This window comes from Siphateles boraxobius, unplaced genomic scaffold (genome assembly GCF_051911475.1).
Source record: "Siphateles boraxobius isolate OS27281-9 unplaced genomic scaffold, OSU_SipBor_1 31, whole genome shotgun sequence".
Classification (NCBI taxonomy): Eukaryota; Metazoa; Chordata; class Actinopteri; order Cypriniformes; family Leuciscidae; genus Siphateles; species Siphateles boraxobius.
Genome location: NW_027508931.1, coordinates 12,407,544 through 12,428,975, shown reverse-complemented (window position 1 = coordinate 12,428,975; position 21,432 = coordinate 12,407,544). Strand labels below are relative to the sequence as shown.

General features: G+C 37.2%; 1 protein-coding gene across 2 annotated transcripts in view; it reads right to left on the bottom strand.

The window, feature by feature from the left end:
- golim4a (golgi integral membrane protein 4a) overlaps positions 1–21,403 on the bottom strand; it is a 28,384-nt gene extending 6,981 nt beyond the window's left edge. The window contains exons 1-10 of one of the 2 annotated variants that reach the window (XM_077193866.1): positions 20,851–21,403; positions 7,030–7,104; positions 6,689–6,738; positions 6,370–6,423; positions 6,081–6,231; positions 5,850–5,932; positions 4,986–5,069; positions 1,985–2,140; positions 1,636–1,875; positions 31–275 (exon numbers count right to left, since the gene is read on the bottom strand). In XM_077193866.1, the coding sequence (XP_077049981.1) occupies positions 31–275; positions 1,636–1,875; positions 1,985–2,140; positions 4,986–5,069; positions 5,850–5,932; positions 6,081–6,231; positions 6,370–6,423; positions 6,689–6,738; positions 7,030–7,104; positions 20,851–21,037 (1,325 nt within the window). In that variant the 5' untranslated portion in view covers positions 21,038–21,403. The remainder of the gene's footprint in view (positions 1–30; positions 276–1,635; positions 1,876–1,984; positions 2,141–4,985; positions 5,070–5,849; positions 5,933–6,080; positions 6,232–6,369; positions 6,424–6,688; positions 6,739–7,029; positions 7,105–20,850) is intronic. The other variant, XM_077193867.1, reaches the window with a different exon arrangement.
- Between the last annotated feature and the right edge of the window lie 29 nt (positions 21,404–21,432).

The following is a 21,432-nucleotide window of genomic DNA, read 5'->3' as shown; positions in this document are numbered from 1 at the left end:
AACTGTATAACTCGAGGAAGGGCCTCTGACCGGAGCATCTCTTGCTGGAGTTTTTGCTCTTTGAGATCGGCTTCTCTGTTCAGCTGTTCCTCTCTCTCTCTCTGCAGATGTAATCTTTCCTCTCTCTCCTTCTGCTGCTGCAGCTGCTGTTTCTGCAGGGTTTCCTGACGCAGGTGCAACTGTCTGCGCTCCTCCGCCAGCTGCGCAGCCAGACGCTGCTGCTCCTGCTGCTGTTCGTATGCAGACTTCACCCGCTCCACCTGCGCTGGCGCCACCTAGGGGCAGAGCAGAAGAGTGAGGGCCTTACAATGGGAAATTAGTTGAATGTTGGAGGACAATGCAGGGAAGGTGGACTGGCTAAGATAACATCTCAATATTTATAATAATACCGAAAACATACAGAATGAAAACATACTGATGTTCAGACTGCAGGCAAATCGGATTTTTTCTTAAATCAGATCTTTTCAAGCAGAATGTCTGCGCTATTAATTGCAAGTGATCAAATTAGATTTGTGTGTCCACTCCAGACATAACCAACCTATCTGCATGGGTTGCTTAGGTAACAACGTAAGCGTACCAACGTATGTGATGGGGCTTTCAAATGATGCGGGAAAAATTAAAAGCATCATCTTGCTCTCCAAGCACCCTATTGAGTCTCAGTGCAGAACTCTTCCGTCACACAAGAAAAACTCAGTGACGGAGAAGACTGGTATATATATATGAATGTATGAATATTTCCGGCATTTCCATCACTGGTTTTACCGTTATCGTTGTGTGTCACATTAAGAGTGATGCATAAGACAATTTGAAATCTGATTTGAGCAGCCAGTGTCCAGACTGAAACACATTTATAAAAATCTGATTGGAATCGCATTTCACACAAACTCCAATGTGGTTGGAATCAGATTTGAAAGGGGGAAAAAAATATATGTTTTTTGGGAAATGCAAAATCTGCATATGCAACAAATTTTTGCTCGCAGTCTGAACATAGCCATAGTGTGTTTTAAATTAGATGAAACCCTTTTCAATTAATACTTCAATTAAACTAATTTTTTGGTCTTTCTGACCAATTGGCTAAAATGTCTAGGTAGGCAGCTTACTATGCTAGATAACTGTTCAAAGTTTTGGGTCTGTGTGTATGTTCATTTTTTAAGAAATTAATACATATATTTAGTAAAGATGCATTAAATTGATCAAAAGTGAGACTAAAGACATTTATAATGTTACAAAACAAATGAAGAAGAATCCTGAAAATAAAAGCATAACAATTTTAAACTCCACAGCTGTTGTTAACATTGATAATAATAATAATAGCATTTTTGAATTTAATCAGCATATTAGAATGATTTTTGAAGGATCATGTGACACTGAAAACTGGAGTAATGTCAAAATTCAGGTTTGCAATCACAGGAATAAATTACATTTTGAAATATATGTATTCACATAGAAAATAGTTATTTAAAATTGTAATATGAATGATTTACTATATTACATTTGTTACTGTATTTTTGATCAAATAAATGCAGCATTGCAGCATGAACCAACCCCAAACCTTTGAACGCTAATGTAGCCATACTAGTTTATTGGTACTTTATCTAATGTTAGCATTCAGAATCATGTCGCAAGAGTTATGACCTCTTGAACGTGACGTTGCTCTCTTTCTAGCGCGTTTTCATCTGGTTGGTTGGCCTGTGGCTCCTCCTCCTCCACTTCATTATGCGGCACATCAAACTCCTCCTCTAGTTTCTGAGGTTGCCCTGCCTGCTCCATCTCCTCCTCTGCCAGCTCTCTCCTCCTCTCCTCGGCTCCTCCCATTTCACCAACCTCCTCCCTGTGGTGCGATTGAGGCTTGTCGTCCTCGTGGTGTTTCTCTATCTGAGGGAGATCCACATGAAACAGATCTCATTCTTCACCATTTACACCAGTGTCATGAGTGGGGGAAAACCTCAGTTTTGAATGCATGATGGATAAACAGTTTGACTACCTCTGGCTGAGCATCTTGGGGTGGATTGTTTTCCTCTGCGTTCTCGTTCTGGACGGGCTGAGCAGCTTCATGTTGCTGGGGTTGCCCTGCGGCATGTCTCAGACTGGGCATCTTACTGAGCGTCTCCTTCAGCTGTTTATATTCATCCACCTGCACCTGGAAGCCATCGAGACCCACAAAATCAGTACAACGCCACACATCAGAGTAAAGGCTTCGTATACACTGGTGAAAAGTTACTTGAGCGATGGTTTGGTTTGGTAGTTAGCTGAAACAGGCAACAAACTCAGCAAGCCAAAATCAAGAGCCTGACATAAGGCAGAAGAGAAAGAGATTAAAGGCCATCATGAGGGAAATACATCCAGATCAGAAAGAAAACTAGTGCAAACTATATAAATAATTGCATAATTACTTGAAAAATGAATGAGAACCTAAAGCAACATTTATTTAATTGACAAAATTCTACAAAAATACTTGGTTTTCATTTTATTTACTAATTTAATTTAATCATATTATTTAGAACTTAAAGCAACATTTATTTAATTGATAATAAAAAAAAGCCCAATATGGTATTATTGTATTTATGTATTCAATATTATACTTTTAAAATAAAAGATTTTGTTTTAGAAAGTAAAGTTTGTTTTAAAGCAAAATTTATTTAATTGAAAAAATACTAGAGAACTACATGGTTTTAAATGTATTTATTTATATTCAAATTATACTAGATTTATTTATGTTCAAAAACATATTTTTTGTTCTGGTTTCAAAATTGGTAATGATTGAACTTAAATGAAGGTCTTTAAAATTGTTTAATTGTCATTGATACTAAACATTGCAGGTTCTTGTACATCAACCTCTTGCATCTTATTTTGTACTTGCACCTATTCAAAGAAATGTAAATAAAGACTTCAAATTTCGGTCACACAATGCAAATGTATGACTTCAAAAGACTATTCTTTAAATCAAATTATTGTTTTATCATCCTCAACTCATACCCAAGATCCTGCAATCCTAACCTAACCTTTCTCCCAATCCTTCTTCACTAGGGTACCTGTTTTCTTTTCTGTTTGAATGCCAAGTGTTGCCAGCATATGGAAGGAAAATATCACTCTGTAACACACACACACACACACACACACACACACACACACACACACACACACACACACACACACACACACACACACACACACACACACACACACACACACACACACACACACACACACACACACACACACACACACACACACACACACACACAATGCCTCCCAGCATCCTTCTCTATCATCCTGGGAAAGCAGATAATGACAGTTCTAATTAACGAGCATCTGTACATCTGGTTTCTCAAAGCCACAGAGAAACACCGAGTAAACAGGAAGTACAGCATGTATGGCTTATCAGAGTCATGCACATTTTAGCATGCTAAACAAGGGCAAGAAGTTCTGAGAAAAGAGAGTGAGAGTGTGTGCAAAGTGATCATAATGGCCTTGTGGAATGCGACCGGACTTGAAACGCAGGCTTAGTCGAGTCTGACAAGCTTGCATAAGCAGCACTGCAATCTAACTGAATCAGCAGGATCATGCGCTGCTTTCACACTGAGAGCATTTCTACTTCTATGCAGCGCTTTGCAGCAAATATAATAAAACATATTAGCTAGGTTTCAAAACCTTGCTTCCTACATAGGCAACATCCTAACCATCATGGTTACCATCACAGGCAACTGATTTGGGATGAAGCCACATAAATACCACTCCTGAATTGCCCAGGGGAAGCAACTTAGTTGATGCAACAGCTTACAGTAAGCGTTTGATATGTTAAGATAATGACACAATGCTCTAACAAGTGTGAAAATCAGAGCCGGTCCGAGCCTTTTGGGGGCCCTAAGCAGAATTTGATTTGGGGGCCCCCTCCTACTACGCGAAGTCACCTGTGCTTGACGATTATTGACACAAATATCACGCAATAATGATACATTATAAATGAATACAGTGAGGTTATATATTAATACAAAATAAATACTTGATAAAAAATAAATGCCTACTTAAATAAAAAAGTTTTAACTTTTACTTTAGCCTACTCTTTTACTAACTCTTTGAAACTTCTTAAAATAAACTGTAATACATAACTAAAATAATGACAAAACTGAGAAATCAGAAACATAATAAGAGCAAGGGTTTAACAATGACAATTATTGTTGAAAACTGTAAAAATATTTTTTCTCAGCTGTCTCAATACAGTGTAACTGTCCTCAAAATCTTTTTTATTATTATTATTGCAACAGACTTTGTTGGATTGTACATGAAAGAATCCAACAAAGTCTGTTACTATAATACCGGTAATGATGTACTGGCGCTCGTTGTATGTGTGTATGCAATCTACTTTTCCCCTCGGGGCTTGCCGTAGATAGGAATGGGTCGTACGCACTTGGTACTGAAGTGTACGTCGGGGGTCTTTGGATTTAGTGATCTGATGTGTGGTATAATAAAGTGGAGAAGAGTTCAAACTGCTATGTTTATTATTTATTCAAACTGCTACCCTTACACCTAGAAGGTTAAGTTCCCCTGCGGCTATTTTCTCCAACTTAAACCCATATCATGACTATGCACAGTTGCGCACGGTAGTCTATGCACTGGCGAGGTGTCTAGATCATGCGCATGACTTAAACGCTGGCAGACACAGCAGCATTTGTTGGCAGGTATATTGATCATGAAATCAGAATTTTCTTGTCTTGAATTATTCATTCATATTAATTCATTCATTTATGTCACTTGTATAAAATATTTTAAATATTTTAAATACCGGCCCTGGTGAAATGCATGCAATAATCTAATTTTATTACACTAAACAATTTGCTTGCTGCTTACATGAGCTCTGTGAAACTTGACTTGTCTTTCCCACTGGATATGCTCCTCATGGCATTTGAGCAGTCAGTGAAACAGCACACACACTCCTGCGCCTGCTTAAAGTGCATGCACAGACACACACAGACAGACACACTGACCTGTGCCGCAGCTAGCGCACTCTTGTGGTCCTCCAGGGTCAACACAAGCTGGTTGTGGCTGGTTTTTAGGTTCTTATGCTGTTGCTACAAGAGGAACAATCACGGGCAGAGCTCAAATACAAGCATTCAGGATAACCACACTGAATATTAGTATGGACCGTGTGGTAAAGCTAAATTATTATCATCATAAATACAATTGCTTGATCTGCATTAAAATGGATCATAAAATGGGTCACCAAATTAAGACTAAATTTGAATTCTAATGAGTGAATTTTATGAAAATATTCAAAAACATTTCACAAAAAAAAAACAAAAAAAAAAAACAAATAAATGTATATAAATGTATATAATTATATATTAATAATTATATATAAATAAATATATATTGCATAAAAAGTCTATTTTTAAGAACCATTAAATTGTTTGCACTGTGAAATAATTTCAGAATCATAACAATTTCTCCCTTTGTAATGTGATAAAAATATTCACATATTATTTAAACTGATAATTGGCATTTTTGAATTTCAATTATAAGCACGGTAAAACGGTAACAATTGCATCATTGTATTATCTGGTGAACTGATGTCATTTAGAATATTTTAAATAAACAAACAACTAAATATCAAATGTATTAAATTATATTATATATGGTTAATAAACAGTAGATTTAAATATACAGTAACAGAGATATAAATAGAATTATGTATTTATTGACTACATAAAAAAAAAAAAAATATCAATGGTCTCTCACAAGATTTACCCCGTAACTGTGGCAAACAGTACGCATGGCTTAATTATCCATAATAACCATAAAACATTTTGTACTACTGCTCTAAAAAGACCCATAGGGCTTTGCGGTTTTACCCTGGTATCCTGAAGTTGCACATAGATGTCCTGATGAGCTTTTCTCAACTGCTTGTTTTCTTCACGTAGGTTAAATTCATTCTCTGGAAAGAAAGAGAATGAGAGAGGCAGCTGAAATAACTGTAGCTTTTAATTCCACCATAAAGCCACCAGTAAGCAACATGATGCTAGAGTCTTTGTGGTGGTTGCCAGGGTGTTATTGCTAAGAGAAAGATGGCGAGAACATGATACCTTTGAGCTTAGAAATCTCAGACTCTTTGGTCTGATGAAGCTTGCCAAGTTTCAGTTTATGTTCATCTAATGCCTTGTTGTGTTCATCTCCTTGTAGCTGATGTCGCTCTTGTAGTTCGTAATACTGCTTTTTTAGGTCGTCATGCTGGTTCTGATGGTAAACACACACACACATAGACACACAACAGTGAATTATCTGTGCTTGCCATGGGAAGAAAAGACATACTGCATTTTACAGTACATCACAAAACATAATTTTTAAAACAGTTGATGATTTTTTCCAACTGACCTTCAAAATCTGATGCTGGGAATGCAAAGAGTTAAACCTGACACTGGCATCTTGCTGTAAACAAAACAAATACAAACAAACCTGGTAATTTTGTAAGCATGGCAACATGTCTCTCTAAATGCCATGCCGGAAAGCCACAGGCCGTGACATTCGAGAAATGTATGGTTTGCATACAAACAATCAGATGAGTATTTGACTGCAGGGCAAGTGCATGTTTTCTCTCGAAAACCTTAGCTTCCCTGCATTTCATCTAGTTTTACAACTCCAATTTTTACTGAAAAAAATCATTCTTCATGCCGTAGCTCTCAAAACAACATACCTTTTCTTTGTTGAGAGACTGCTGAGACTCTATTTTATACACAAGATAATCTGTGAGGAAAAGGAAAAATCAAGTATTACAGCAGAGACAAATACAATACTTATTATGCTAATTAATTAACTATTACATGATATTATTTTGCAAAGACATTCATACATTTTAAGTGTGGCTTAAAAGTCCAAATACTCTTAGGATCTTATTAACTTGACACTTGGCATAACATAGCTGCTTTGGGCTGCACCGGTTTATCCATCATGCAAGCTACAGGATGTCATTACACTTCATCATTTCCTCTTCATCAATTAGTCACTGATGTTGTCATATATTATAAACAAACTTGCCTTCTTTGGCTTTTTTATGCTCAAGCCGCTCCTTCTGAAGAGACTTCTCCAACCTAGACCGATGCTCGTACACAACTGACAGGAAGAAAGAGAGAAAAATACATTTTTGTATTGGTGTTGACCAGTGTTGGGGAAAGTTACTTTAAAAAGTAATCCGTTACAATATTGCATTCCTCCATAAAAAGTAACTAATTGCGTTAATTGGTTACTTTTTATAGAAAGCAATGAGTTGCGTTATTTTTCTCACCTGGGCTGGGCTTGCTTGTTTGTTTTTTTAATAACAAACAAAACAAAGTTTTATTTTTTGGCAAATGTAAAGGTCCTTTTACACTTCAAGTGAAATGAATAAGCCTAAGGCTGAAAGAAATGCAAATTCAAGCCTGTACAGTAGAGGGCGCACCTTAAACAAACCTTTCAGCAGTGCTGCTATTCTGGATTGTAGAAGAATAGAATGCAGTGTTTAACTCCACTTTTAGACATATGCTGCGCCCCAATTGGCCTACTTATACTACGCCCTAAAATTATATAATCTTTTTGTGAAGAAAAAGTACATACTTTTGAGTGTTTAGCAAAAGAGTAGGCAAGCTTTGGGACATACTACTTCGTCATCTTTAACAGACAGCTCTGTCACCGTAAATTGCCGTCAATCATCTTGTCACAGTTAAAATCTTCCATTCAATCTAATTTAATGTCATCCCGTTTCAGAGCGAAATGTTGTAGCACGTTGATCTGCCAGTCGTGGGTCTTTCATTAGTAGAATATCCTCAAGTTTGCAATTTGAATAAAAAATTAATGGCTAAACATATCTTTACAAAAGTTCACAATGCTTCTGCAGATGAAATATAATGTCGACGACATTGAATAAATTACATATTCGTCAGGTTAGATACTGATATTTAATCACTCAAACCCCTTTATCTAAACCTCTCTACATAACCGCCGGACTCAAGCATCCTCCATGTCTGTAGTTTTTTAACACTTTTGACTTGTGTTTGTATTTCTAATCGAATCCTCGTCCAACACGCGATGGGTTGTGGGCACGGATCTGCACCGGATTCTGACCGGTAAAAGCCATCCAGGTATCTTTGGAACACTCATACAACATACTACGGTTGAGGAGGTACTAATTCTATTTTCAAATACTATTTAGGATAGTATGCAAATTAGGACGCACCGATAGGCTACACTCGCGAACTTCCCCGAGCACTTCCCCTTACTTTATGGAATGCCCCACCGCCATTTTTAAGTGGGTTAAACTTTGTCAAATGGATGAGGGAAATTTATTTGGACAGACCCTCAACCCCTCGATTATGACAGATGAGTCTACTCAACATATAAACTACAGGCCTAGAATGGTGCAAAAAACAAAAGGTGCGTCCAAATTTGCGGACTTATGTACTAGTCTATGCCATTTCGTAGTGTAAATAATGTGTTCACGCAGAAAATTCCAAAAAGAAAAAATGCACTTTAAATACCCAGATGTTACACTTTTTTTAACCGAAAAACGAAGTGTGAAATGTTGGACTGGACACTTCATGCACTTAATTACGTAGAGGAGGGGGAGGGCCTATCAGACTCTACAGTATATGATTATTTTGTCAATTACCGTCAAAGTTCATATACACTACATGGTTGAGTACATAGTGTAGGGTATGGACCAATCAGACACATACTATTTATTCATTATATACAAAGGTTTATGAAACTCCTCACACAGCCCAAATGAACAAACACAAGTGAAAGAAACAGTGTCATGTTACAGGGCATGATAAGGAGATTTTACGACCTCCGAGGAATATGGCCACATACTCAAGAGAGAGACTATGAAACAGAAACCCTCTTTAAAACAGACTTTGCTGCGTTAATCATAGACTAACTGATCTATAAATGAACATGCATAAAACTGTGAAAGAAACAGTGTAAATGGTTTACTGTCTCGTGTACTATTAGGTATATATTATGGTATGTATCCTGGTATACAACCAACTAACGATCAATGTAACCTCACCTGTATAATGCCTCCTACCTAAATAATCCTCATTTAATGACTCACACTTTGATGTACATCACCTTCTTCTAGAATGCAGTGTGGATGTGTTATAGCTATTTTAGCATTAATGAAGGTATAATCATATTATGGGACAAAGATCCGTAAATCAAGTAAGAGCCACTTTCCCTCTCAGACATGTCCCCTTTCTGATTGGTCGAGTTCAACCCTTAGGGGAGGATCTTCTCCAGGCCTTATTAGAGACAGTCCACATGTGACCTCCCTCTCTTAGTTCTTTCATCCAGCCGGAACACTGTTCTGGTGTTACTGGGGAACCCCCTTCCCCCTCCACGGGGGCCCCAGGGCCCAGCAGGCCTCGATTCCAACCAGATATGGGCTCAGGCAGGAGAGAGATGACTCTCTCACAAAGAACCAAGGACAATCTCAAGAGTTTAGGAACAAAGACTCCAACCAACAACGACTCCAATCACCCATCCTTCCGACTTCCTCACTTCTCCTGGGTGCTCGGCGTGGCCTCAACAGAGTCCCAGGCCTTCACCAAACCAGTCATGCGTTCCTGGAGAAAGAGAACGCTTAACCAACTTCCACTTGACACTGCCGGAACCATCAACGACTTCAATTTTCAACAACTTCAAGAATTGTTCCCATTACAAATGCAAGTATTCAATTCAAATAAATGTGAAAATAAAATTCTGATGGTTCTTCTCATAGACCCTCTTCCGGTTTCCAATTTCATCCTATCACTAACCTATTTATGTATTCATGTGTGTATGTTGTTTAGTTTATTTATATTCATATAAATATCTATATTTAGTTAATAAAACTTGTACATAATATGTATTTGGTTCTGTTTTGTTTGCAATACAAGTCACTTTACGATCACGGTTTTTGCTACTGACTCAAAGTACTGTACAGGCGAAGAAATAATTATTCTTCGGTGGCCATGGAAGATACCCTTTTCTTAGAATAAATTAATAATCAAAAGAGTTCGTTGGAAGAACTGATTAATTGATTGTAATATTAATTCAGCCACATCAAGTTAATCCGATTAACTGACCCAAATATTTATAATTAATAATAACAAGATATTATTGATTATTAATATTTCCAAAAATCTGAGTTCCTTACATAGTGTATAAGTGCATAGTGTAGCCTATAGTGTGTAATTTGCGACACAACTAAATTCATAAGGGGGAAAAAAACTGTAAATAATAAATCAGCTCCATTGCAGATTCCAAGTGATCAAAGGCTTAGGGCATTCCTTTTAAACACGTTTAAAGAGTTCTGCCAGTAGTGCGCACTCATGTAACATAAGCAATGGTGTATATCTGAGTCTGAGTGAACAAGACTTGTCAAATACCATTGGGTAAATTGGCAGTAGGCGGGATCTCATAGGCCGAAACAATAACAGACATTCCGACCAAAACACACATTTCAAAGTAAAATAACTGGCTGTAGCTAGGGCTGAAACGATTCCTCGAGTTACTCGATTACAAAAATTCCTCAAGGCAAAAACTCAGCCTCGAAGCCTCGTTAAATTCCTATGACGCGCACTATACGCGAGGCACAGGGATTTGATTATTTCCCACGGACCGTTTATTCACACGGACCTGTTCAGGAAGCATATATTTTGAATTTAGTTGGCGCGATGGCGGAGAATAAATATGTAAATAAACGGCAGAAATTTTCTAAAGTGTGGGATTATTGCACACTTAATTCTCTTAATACACTTAACTCGCTGAAACAAGGTAACGTATAAGCCTATTGATGTTCGCTGATTTTAATCCCATACTGTATTTGTAGCGATGTCGTGATGCGGTTTGAATAGATATGATTTTTATCTTTGATGACATTTTTAAGTAGTAAACGTAACTATCAGGTTCAATTGCAAGAGAGTATAGCCTAAAAAAAGAACCCCTACGCACACACAAACACACACACACACACGCCAGTCAGACCAATTGCAGCAATGCATCACATAACGTAGACTCACTGTATTCCGGACATCACGGTATTCCGGACACTTGAACTTTTCCGCAAATTCTATAAATAAACACTTTCAGGTCATGGCAACTATATATATCCGTCAAACTTTGGAACATGTGGAAGGCATGTCCCCAGAGACAGACGAGCCAATCAGGTTTATTTTTCCGCGGATTGATATCTTATGGGACTTTTACTGTGCAAAGTGTCCGGAATACAGTGAGTCTACGTAAACTGAAATAGACACAAGTTTAATATAACTATTCTGTTAATAAAACACACACGAAAAAAAAAATATCCGATTACTCGATTAATCGATGATTAAGTGCTAGATTAATCGATTACAAAAAGAATAGATAGCTGCAGCCCTAGCTGTAGCATTTTCAGAGAAACATTTTTTATATACAAGATTGTGAACTTAGTATATTTGCAGAGATTTAGGAAACATGCTATGGTATTTGTATGCTTTAGCACAGTCAAAAATTTACATACAGCACCTTTACAATTGAAATGCATAATCGGAAGGTCTATGACAGTTTTGTGCAATGAAAGTTTATTTAAATTTAGCTGATACATTCTTGGTTATCTTTCAGCTAGGGCTAGACCCGGATATTCGAATATTCGTTCGGTGTGTTGGTATTCGATTTGAAAATGTGACATTCGAATATTTTGCACACCTGGCATCCCCCTCGAAACGGTTCTCATTCGCGCTTGAATATGTTTTACACTATAAAATCTGGTGAAATATAATACTTAACATATAACTTCGTTATATCTACTTAATAAATATATTTGCTGCTTCTTGGACTACTAAATGTGTTCCTGCAACGGGAGTATTCTCTGACTGCGCAGAACAGCGGAGTTTGTATGGACAGAAGTGCATGCATGAGCTTGTATTTTGGGTTAAGCTGCGTTGCTTTGACATTGTGGAACATAGAATAGTAGAAACAAAATGTAGGCTATTATCCTTTTTACCCTTATCAATCTAAATTAATCTACAGCTAAATATAGGAGACTTTGAGATTTTACTGGGACGTCACATTTATTTTTCGTTTTTCTTTATTTAAATTTCGTTTTAATTTATTTAAATTTCGTTTTTATTTATTTAAATCTACCCTACTTTGTCAGTGCGAAAAATATTATAAGACTACCTTATTAAAAATATTGCTTAAGTTAAAAGACGTGTGTGTGTGTGTGTGTGTGTGTTTTATATCACTAGCGCAGTGTCCGTTTTCGTGCATGCGTGCAATCCTTCCCACCTGCATGCGTGAGGCGCGCCGCTTCTTTATTTAAATCTACCATACTTTGTCAGTAATTTGTTAGTGAGAAAAATATTAGACTACCTTATTAAGAATATTGCTTAAGTTAACAGACCTGTGTGTGTTTTATATCACTAAAACATGCTCCGAGAAGTGCTCCGAGAAGTAAAATATGCATCGAGAAGTGTCCATTCTCGGAGCATATAAGCTCTGCTCGCGTGAGGCGTGCGCTGTTCTGTAGTTTATTAAAAGCTTATTAATTCTAAACGTGTCGCGTCTCGCCTGTCTATCTATATTGCACCAAATACAACACTGCACTCCCTTGTGAAGTCGTTTGGATGAACGGTTCTCGAAATAATCAAAATGCAACGGACAGACAGACATAGGCTATAGAGATTCCGAAACTTCTAATATTCGATGTTCATTACTACCGAAGCTTCGAAGCTCAAAAAATGGTATTCGGACCCGCCCTACTTTCAGCTACAGTTTGAGTTATACTTTAACTTCTAGTCTATGCAAAAATGCAAACAAATGTGTTTATCTCACATATCCCCATGCCATCTTTTTCACCATGTGGCACAATGAAAGTTATGTCTTTGAGACAGTGTCTTGAATCCTGCTTAATGCACCATCATGTGTGTTTTCAAACAAAATAATGTGTCCTATGCTGACATGACACTGAATTGGCTGAGTTATACAACTTAATTATACATAAAAAAAACATATAGTTTTGCACAACCCAACATCGAAAAAAATGCTTTTACTAAACAGACTAATGCAGAAAAATAACTCAGAAACAGAATGAACAAAAAACATCTGTCTGACTCTGAATCCATATGGCTGTAGATGCCGTGTTTTAAAAGATATAAATTTAAAGATGTAAATTTCTGACATGGGTTTACTGTGCAAACAGTCAAACAAAAAGTATAGCATGCTGTTAACATGCAAAAGCACCAGTGCTAAAAATATAAAAAATCTAGATACCCCAACACAACCTCCTCACAACAAGAATCTTTTACAGTACCATAGTCAGAAGGTAAAGTAAGCTGAGCTATTTAAGACATTCCCCACTGTGTGAACCACTGATCCATCGAGTTTGACCTCTTCATTCGACCCTCTTAATTTCTCTCTAATGGCATCAGATTGAAAGGTTGTCCCGTCTGCTCTTTTTACACGTAACATGAGCTACACCAGTAAAATCTGAAATGCCTCAGGAAATGAAGCCTGGCAGAGGCTTCCCTCCCCATATTTGTGTTTGTCCAGCAGCGTGTGTTGTTCATTGAACTGCATTATTAGTGAAGTCATGGTATGCATCCTCCGACCCCTTGCCTATTGTCTTGTATCCTCCTATTACATTCATCATTACATAACAGACACGTCAAGTGCTTATTATACTGATTAAAGAGACTGAGCAGTGAAAGAAGGCAGTAATCACAGGACCTCCTAGTGGTTACAATTACAATTAAAAGTAAAATCGTTTTTTTGCAATAAGCAGCACATATGCTTAGGAAATAAAATATATGTTGGCTCAAGGACCCAAGGCTATTTTTAAAGAATATAGAAGTCTATTATTAAAGTCTGTTATAAATAACTATGCATAATTTATCATAATTCATTATAAATAATACAAATAATAAAATAAATCTTAGATACATGTTTCGTATATTTAAAAATAAAAATATTTTCAAATATAAAAACATTTTCTTGCATAATTATTAATCCTATTTTTCCTTGTCAAGAAAAATATCTGACATATATAAATATAATAAATGCAAAGTAACTTATTATAAATCTACAATTAATTATAATTATATAAAATTTTAAAATCTAAATCGCTTACTGAGGGAAGTTAAATAAACACATAAATAATATTTACAAATATAATAATGTTTCCAAAAAATTATTAATAATTTTCTGTCATCAAGATCTGAACTACAGTTGTGGTAATAATAATATGATCAAAAATGGCTGTAAAAAATAAATCTACATTGTTTATCCTTTTGATCTTTCATTCAAAGAATTTGCCAAAATTTTACCTTTCATTGAAGTAAAAGAATTGAAAGTGGGGGGTAAATCATTTTATGAAATAAATGCTTGTTTACAGGAAGTGACGATGGCGCCTGTGTTTGGCTTAGCCGCGTCTCTCTCTCTATTTTATGTCTCCTGGTCTCAGATATTTATTTTAATATGCATTTTAATGGCACTATTTTTGTCCACAAATGTTTCAGCCGCCCTGGTTTATGATCGGCAATTGCTGTTGCTTATTAGAGCTGAAATGTCCGGTTTTATGGGTATTGGTGATCCACCTCCAATACCACCCTGTATTCGCCTGTGCTTACCAGGTCACAATCTCTCTCTGCACCACGACTGGAGATGAAAGCCTGCGCACCTGCCCAAGAAGTGTGGTAAACGGAGGAGGCGAGGGACCAGAGCGGGTTTCCAGGCCAAGAATCGCAGCCTATGGAAATACTCCCTTGTTGGCAACCGGTCGGACTGTCTGCTTGTGGATCGTAATCCTCCATTTTTCTACCAACCAGGCATTGACTGGCCCTGGATCCCCGTCAGAGCATTTTACCTGCGGGCAGTGTTTCCGGATGCGTCCGGTGCATTGCTAAATAGGGATCCACCACCTTCCCACCTTGGCCGGGTTCGTCGTGGCCTGCCTACGCTTAGGATTATTGAGTGTACATCTTCTCCCTCAACCTCTGAAGACTCAGTTATTTCTTCTGTGATTATGTGCTTGTTAAATACCCGTTCTGTGGCGAACAAGGCGCACATTCTGAACGATCTGTTCGTAAGGCAAAACTTGGACTTTCTATTGCTGACAGAAACTTGGCAACGTAACTCGGAATTTATTCATTTAAATGAGCTGTGTCCTTTTGGCTGCTCGTTTATTGGATCCCCGCGTCTGTCTGGCCGCGGTGGAGGACTTGCCATAGTATGGAGGATTAGCTATTCCTGTCAGTTGGTGAGCGTGGAAACTTTTTCTTCTTTTGAACTGCAAATCACAAGAGTTTGACGGATAAAGCCGTTCTTTTGTATCCTCATTTATCGTCCTCCTGGTCCTGCTGGGCAGTTTTTAACAGAGTTTACGGACTTTATGTCACCTGTTATTAATTTTGAAAAGTTATTAATGGTTGGGGATTTTAACCTGCACACTGATGTTGCTGATAATCATGCCGTAAAAGATTTTCTTAGTATTACGGATTCACATAATCTAAAGCAGCATGTTCATGGACCCACACATACTGGTGGTCATACATTAGACCTTGTTTTCACACTAGGTTTGGATGTTAATGCAATATGTTGTGAGGATATGTCGATGAGTTACCATAAGTGTATCTTTTTAAATTTTTCTGCCACCGCTGACCCCCCTTGTCAGAAACGTCTGACACAATCGCGTATTATTACTCAAACAACTGTTGAACAATTTATCTCTCGGTTTGATTGTGATCTTAATTTTATGGGTTGTAGAAATGATGTTGAGCTCTTAATGCAATCTTTTAACAATTTCTGCTCTTCTGTGTTGGACGAAGTGGCTCCTTTAAAGATAAAAACTAAGCCCATCTGTAACACCTCACCTTGGATGACGGACGATGTGCGTTGTCTAAGAAGGAGGTGCCGTACGACTGAACGTTTGTGGAAATCAACCGGGCTTGAAGTGCACCGTCTGTATCTTAAGGAACTTATGCAGGATTTTAATAATTTAGTTGCAAAATCTAGGACGATTTATTTTTCTAATTTAATATCTTCCTCTAAGCGAAACCCTAAGGTTTTATTTGATACCATAAATAATATTGTATCTCCTCCAGCCATTAGGACAACAATATGTTCTCAAAATTATTGTGATAGGCCGCTGTCTTTTTTTTATTGATAAGGTGCAGTCTATTAGATCAAATATTTTGCTTGGACCACACTTTCTTGTAGACTGTATTCGTTCACCTAGGCCTATTACCAGTGAGTCTTTTAAACCAATCAGCCTCCTTGATTTGCTAAACCTGACTAATAAAATGAGTATGTCCTCTTGTCCACAGGATATAATACCATCTTCATTATTCTCAAAAGCATTCCCTGTCATTGGCCCTAGTATAGTAGCTATTGTCAATTCCTCACTGGCCACAGGCTGTGTCCCATCCTATTTTAAACATGCCACCATTCAACCTATATTAAAAAAGCCTAATTTGGACCCTACAGTTTTGAAGAACTATCGGCCAATATCAAAGTTGCCATTGTTGTCCAAAATTCTCGAAAAAGCTGTGGCTAATCAACTTACAGATGTTTTAGAGAATTTGGAGTTGTATGACAAATTTCAATCAGGTTTTAGGAAGAGACACTCTACTGAGACCTCCTTGGTGAGAGTCTGTAATGACCTTCATATGGCCTCGGATGCAGGTCTATGTTCAGTGTTGGTACTTCTAGACCTTAGTTCTGCCTTCGATACTGTGTACCACCATATCATGATTAGGAGATTACGTGAATGTGTGGGCATATCGGGAGTGGCCTTAGATTGGTTTACCTCATATCTTTCTGATAGAAGTTTTAATGTCTATATTGATGATTCCCACTCTGTATCATCACCCCTGTTTTGTGGTGTTCCACAGGGTTCAGTGTTGGGCCCAATATTGTTTATTTTATACTTGTTGCCTCTGGGTCAGATCATTAGTGATTTTAACATTTCTTATCACTTGTACGGAGATGACATTCAGATTCATTTTACTTTCCGGCAAAATGAGTCATCTAAACTTACAATACTCTTAGACTGTATAGACGCCATAAACAGCTGGATGGCTGAAAGTTTTCTTCAGCTGAATCCAGATAAGACGGAGGTTTTAATTGTAGCGCCAGACAGCGCTATTCCTCTGATAATGCAGAACATTGGACCTTTGTCATCTGCTGTCCGGACTAGTTTAAGGAACCTTGGGGTAACATTTGATAAATCCCTATCCTTTGAAATCCACATCAAATCGCTGACCAAATCCTGTTTTTTCCACTTACGTAATTTAAGTAAATTGAGGTCTGTGGTCTCTCACTCAGAACTGGAGATGCTCATTCATGCCTTCATTTCCTCCCGTATTGATTATTGTAACTCACTTTTCTCTTCACTTAACATATCTGTTCTTCATAGATTGCAATCCATTCAAAATTAATCTGCTAGGTTACTTACTCGTTCAAATAGGCGCACCCATATCACCCTGATACTCTGCTCCCTTCACCTTACAGGATCCAATTCAAAATACTAACCATAACCTATAGGGCTTTACATGGTCAGGCCCCTGCTTATCTTGCTGACATAAATAATTTTCATACCCCTCTCCGGTCTCTCAGGTTTAATAATCAAAATCTGCTATCTACTTGTTGCTATCTACCTGTATCTGCACTTGTTTAAAGAGATGTGGGGATAGAGCCTTTGCCGCTATGGCAGCCAGATTATGGAATGCTTTGCCAACCAGTATTAGGTTTGCTGAGAATGTGGACAGTTTAAGAGGACAAGTGAAGACTCATTTGTTCAGGTTAGCTTTTGGTTAATCTCTGTACTTTATATATTGATAATTTTATCTGTTTTATTTTTATTTTCATATCAATTTTTGTCTATTGTAAAGCGCTTTGTGACTTAGTCTGTGAAAGGCGCTGTATAAATAAATTTTACTTACTTACTTATCTCCTAAACACGTTGGCCAAAGTTATTGGCACCCGTAGATTTTTTTACGAGTAAAATATCTCTGAAGTATCCCCATTAATATTTACCTTCTTTTTTTTTTAGCACACCAGGGTGACTAAACATGAAATTGTCTAGCTATGACTTCTTGTTTTACAGGAGTTTGAATATGAGGAAACACAAAGGCCAAATTCCCTTAAACATCCATCACAATGAGTAAAACCAAAGAATATAGTTCTGATGTGCAGCAAAAGATTGTTGAGCTTCGCAAATTAGAAAGTGGCTGTAAGAAAATAGCTAAAGAATTGAAAATCCCCATTTTGACCATCAGGGGAATAATTAAGAAGTTCCAATCAACTAAAGATGTTATGAATCTGCCAGGAAGAGGATGTGCGTCTATATTGTCTTAATGCACGGTGAGGATTAAAGTTTGAGAGGGCAAAGACTCTTCAAGGATCACAGATGGAAAATTGCAGATTACTTGAGTATTGGGGGTCAGAAGCCTACCGTAAATAATCGTAAATAAATGTTCTTCCCTTAAAATACAGGATGCATAAGCCAGTAAACCCCTTTGTTAAATTCCCATAGAGGCAGGCAGATTTTCATTTTTAAAGGCCAGTTATTTCATGGATCCAGGATACTATGCATCCTGATAAAGTTCCCTTGGCCTTTGGAATTAAAAAAGCCCCACATCATCACATACCCTTCACCATACCTAGAGATTGGCATGGGACACTTTCCATAAGATCATCTCTCAATGCAAATCAAACCAGCTATTAGGCTAATTGAAATTAAACCATGCCAATCTCTATGTATGGTGAAGGGTATATGATGATGTGGGGCAATTTGAATTCGAAAGGCCAAGGGAACTGTATCAGGATGCAAAGTATCCTGGATCCATGAAACAACTGGCCTTTAAAAATAAAAATCTGCCTGCCTCTATGGGAATTTAATATAGGGGTGTACTACCTTATGCATCCTGTATTTTAATGAAGAACATTTATTTATTTACGATATATTATTCAAGAAAATTGGTGTCCTTAAAGGTTGGATTTTTCCTCATTATTTAATTAAGACATTAAGATCAATTTCCAAAAGATGATTTTGTTTATTCCTCTTTTTAGTCATGGGTGTATTCACTTATGCTAAGCACTGTATGTCAGATCTTTTCTAAAAACAATTTATTATCAAATTTGTTGTAGTCAAGACTGCAGGCTAGCAAATAAAAATCATCTATTGTTGACCATTTAAATTAAATCTAATTTGTTGAAGTCTCATTCGTTGTCATTCAAGCAACAGGGGTACATTATTAGCTATCAACCATTGAGAGTCAGCCATTGATTAAACAAACATGGTTACATTTGAGCTTATAAGTGAATAGAACCAGTAAAACTAAAACAATTCTGATATACTAAAATGTGGAGCAGATGTGTATTCAGTAAATATACATAACATGATTGAATGCACACACAAAACCCCCTCCAAACTCAAAATTTTTTGAAGAACAGACCAGAAAATGTGGCATGCAACTCAATATTGCAAAGTAACAAAACTATAGTTTCATCTGTCAATGCCAACAGTTGAACGTATATTTGTATTTACCGGTAATCTAAAAACAAGGGCCATTTCGTCGTAGCCTTTTTACCCACATTGAGCCTGGACAAGCAGACAAACTGCAAAGGCAATCTCTGTAAGACTGGGACAATGAAAGACTGTGATTTTAGGCACAGGTTGAAACAAAATGTTCTGCATAAAAATGAGCATCTTCAAAGGCAGCTGCAGGGAATCACTGCAGTATCTACACACCAACACACTCAAACATTTTTAGGATTTCAATACCTTAACAGCCAGTTTGAACAGTTTCAAGTTCTGTGAATTGCAGCAAAGTTGGATTAGCAGCAAAACACTTTGAGTTCCATGAACAAAGAAATATGTGTCCGTCAAGTGTCGTGTAGATGGTTACATTGCTATATGGAATAATTTGATTTGATCTAACAATCCTTTGGTTTAAAGTCAGCATGAAACGGAAGTTGCAATCATCTTTTTTTCCATATTGTGACGTATATCCAGCTTCTTGAACAAGTAAAAATGTAGGGCTGGATTTGATTTTGTCTATGGGGAATTAATTTGGATCTTTGTTGTTTGCTTTTGCTGTAATGTCATGTGAGATAGGCTACATGTTGTCCCACCCTTATGTCAGTAAACACTTCAGAGAAGTGATTGAAGATCAGGAGGGCACATGAATTAAGAAAAAAATTATTTGCCCAGATAAATCATTTATTATAAATACTCTATATAATAATATTCTATTAATTCCATTATGATTTCATGTTGACTTAAATCCACAAGAAAAAGCTACCCTAATCTATCGCATTCTATTCTATTCTCAAGATAACGGTGTGCAATATTCAGAGACATTTGTCACCAATTCAACAGTTTGTGACATTATTTTATGTAATTTTAAAAATTTTAGGAACTTTTTGGTTACCAGCCCAGATCTTTCTTAAAGTGGTAGTTCACCCAAAAATGAAAATTCTGTCATCATTTACTCATCCTCATGTCTATCCCTTTAAACAATCGACAACGTTACCCCATTCTATTCTATTGCATTTTATTCTATTCTATTCTATTCTCATTAAATTGTCTTGACACAAGAAATTTCAGTCAATGAATGTAGGTAGGCTTATTCGATGCATTTTGTGGATTGTCAATTGAAATTCTTTTATGTAGGCTACTTTAAACCTAAAACTTTCGATTACCTCTCTAGATCTTTAACCATTAAGCAACAACACCACGAACAAAAGATACCCTGCAAGATCACGCACAGTAAACTACATTTTAGAGTTCGTAAGTTGACAAAGTTTGGGAGAATGTTTCTTGCACTGTGACGTCATCAAGACGACGTGTGTTTTTACCTTGAAGCTGAGCGGAAAGAGACTCCTGGTGCTGCTGATATTTCAGGGCCATCTCTTCTGTCCTCTTCAGCTGTTTGTGCATCTCATAAGACACCATCCCACCATAGATCATCCCGAACACCACCGTGACCAGTAAGAGAGATTGGAAAATCTTCTTCTGCTTCCTGGAGCACACGCCGTTGCCCATGTTTCCTTCTCTCCTGGATTCCAGAGAAACGTTCCTGGGAATGATTTTCTCTTCACTCTTCAGTATAGAAACAACTCTGTCCCCTCCGAGATTCCTCTTGAAACATTATATTTCTGGACTGTTGCTCAAAAGACATATATGTTTCCCAAGTTTTCCAAATGCATTCAACAGTTTAAAGAAAGTAACGAATACGGTTGTATTAAGTCCTCGTGCTTAGCCAAAGCTCTGTGAAGATGTTTACATAGTGAAAAGCAGGCTTTTTTTAATAATTATCTGAAATTTAGAAAGGCCTAATCGCACCTTTCGGTACGTGTCACCTAGAACTGCAGAAGCTCATCCAGCGCTGAAGGAAATCCCGCCCCTTACAAACATTCCATTGTTTTTATTGGTCATGG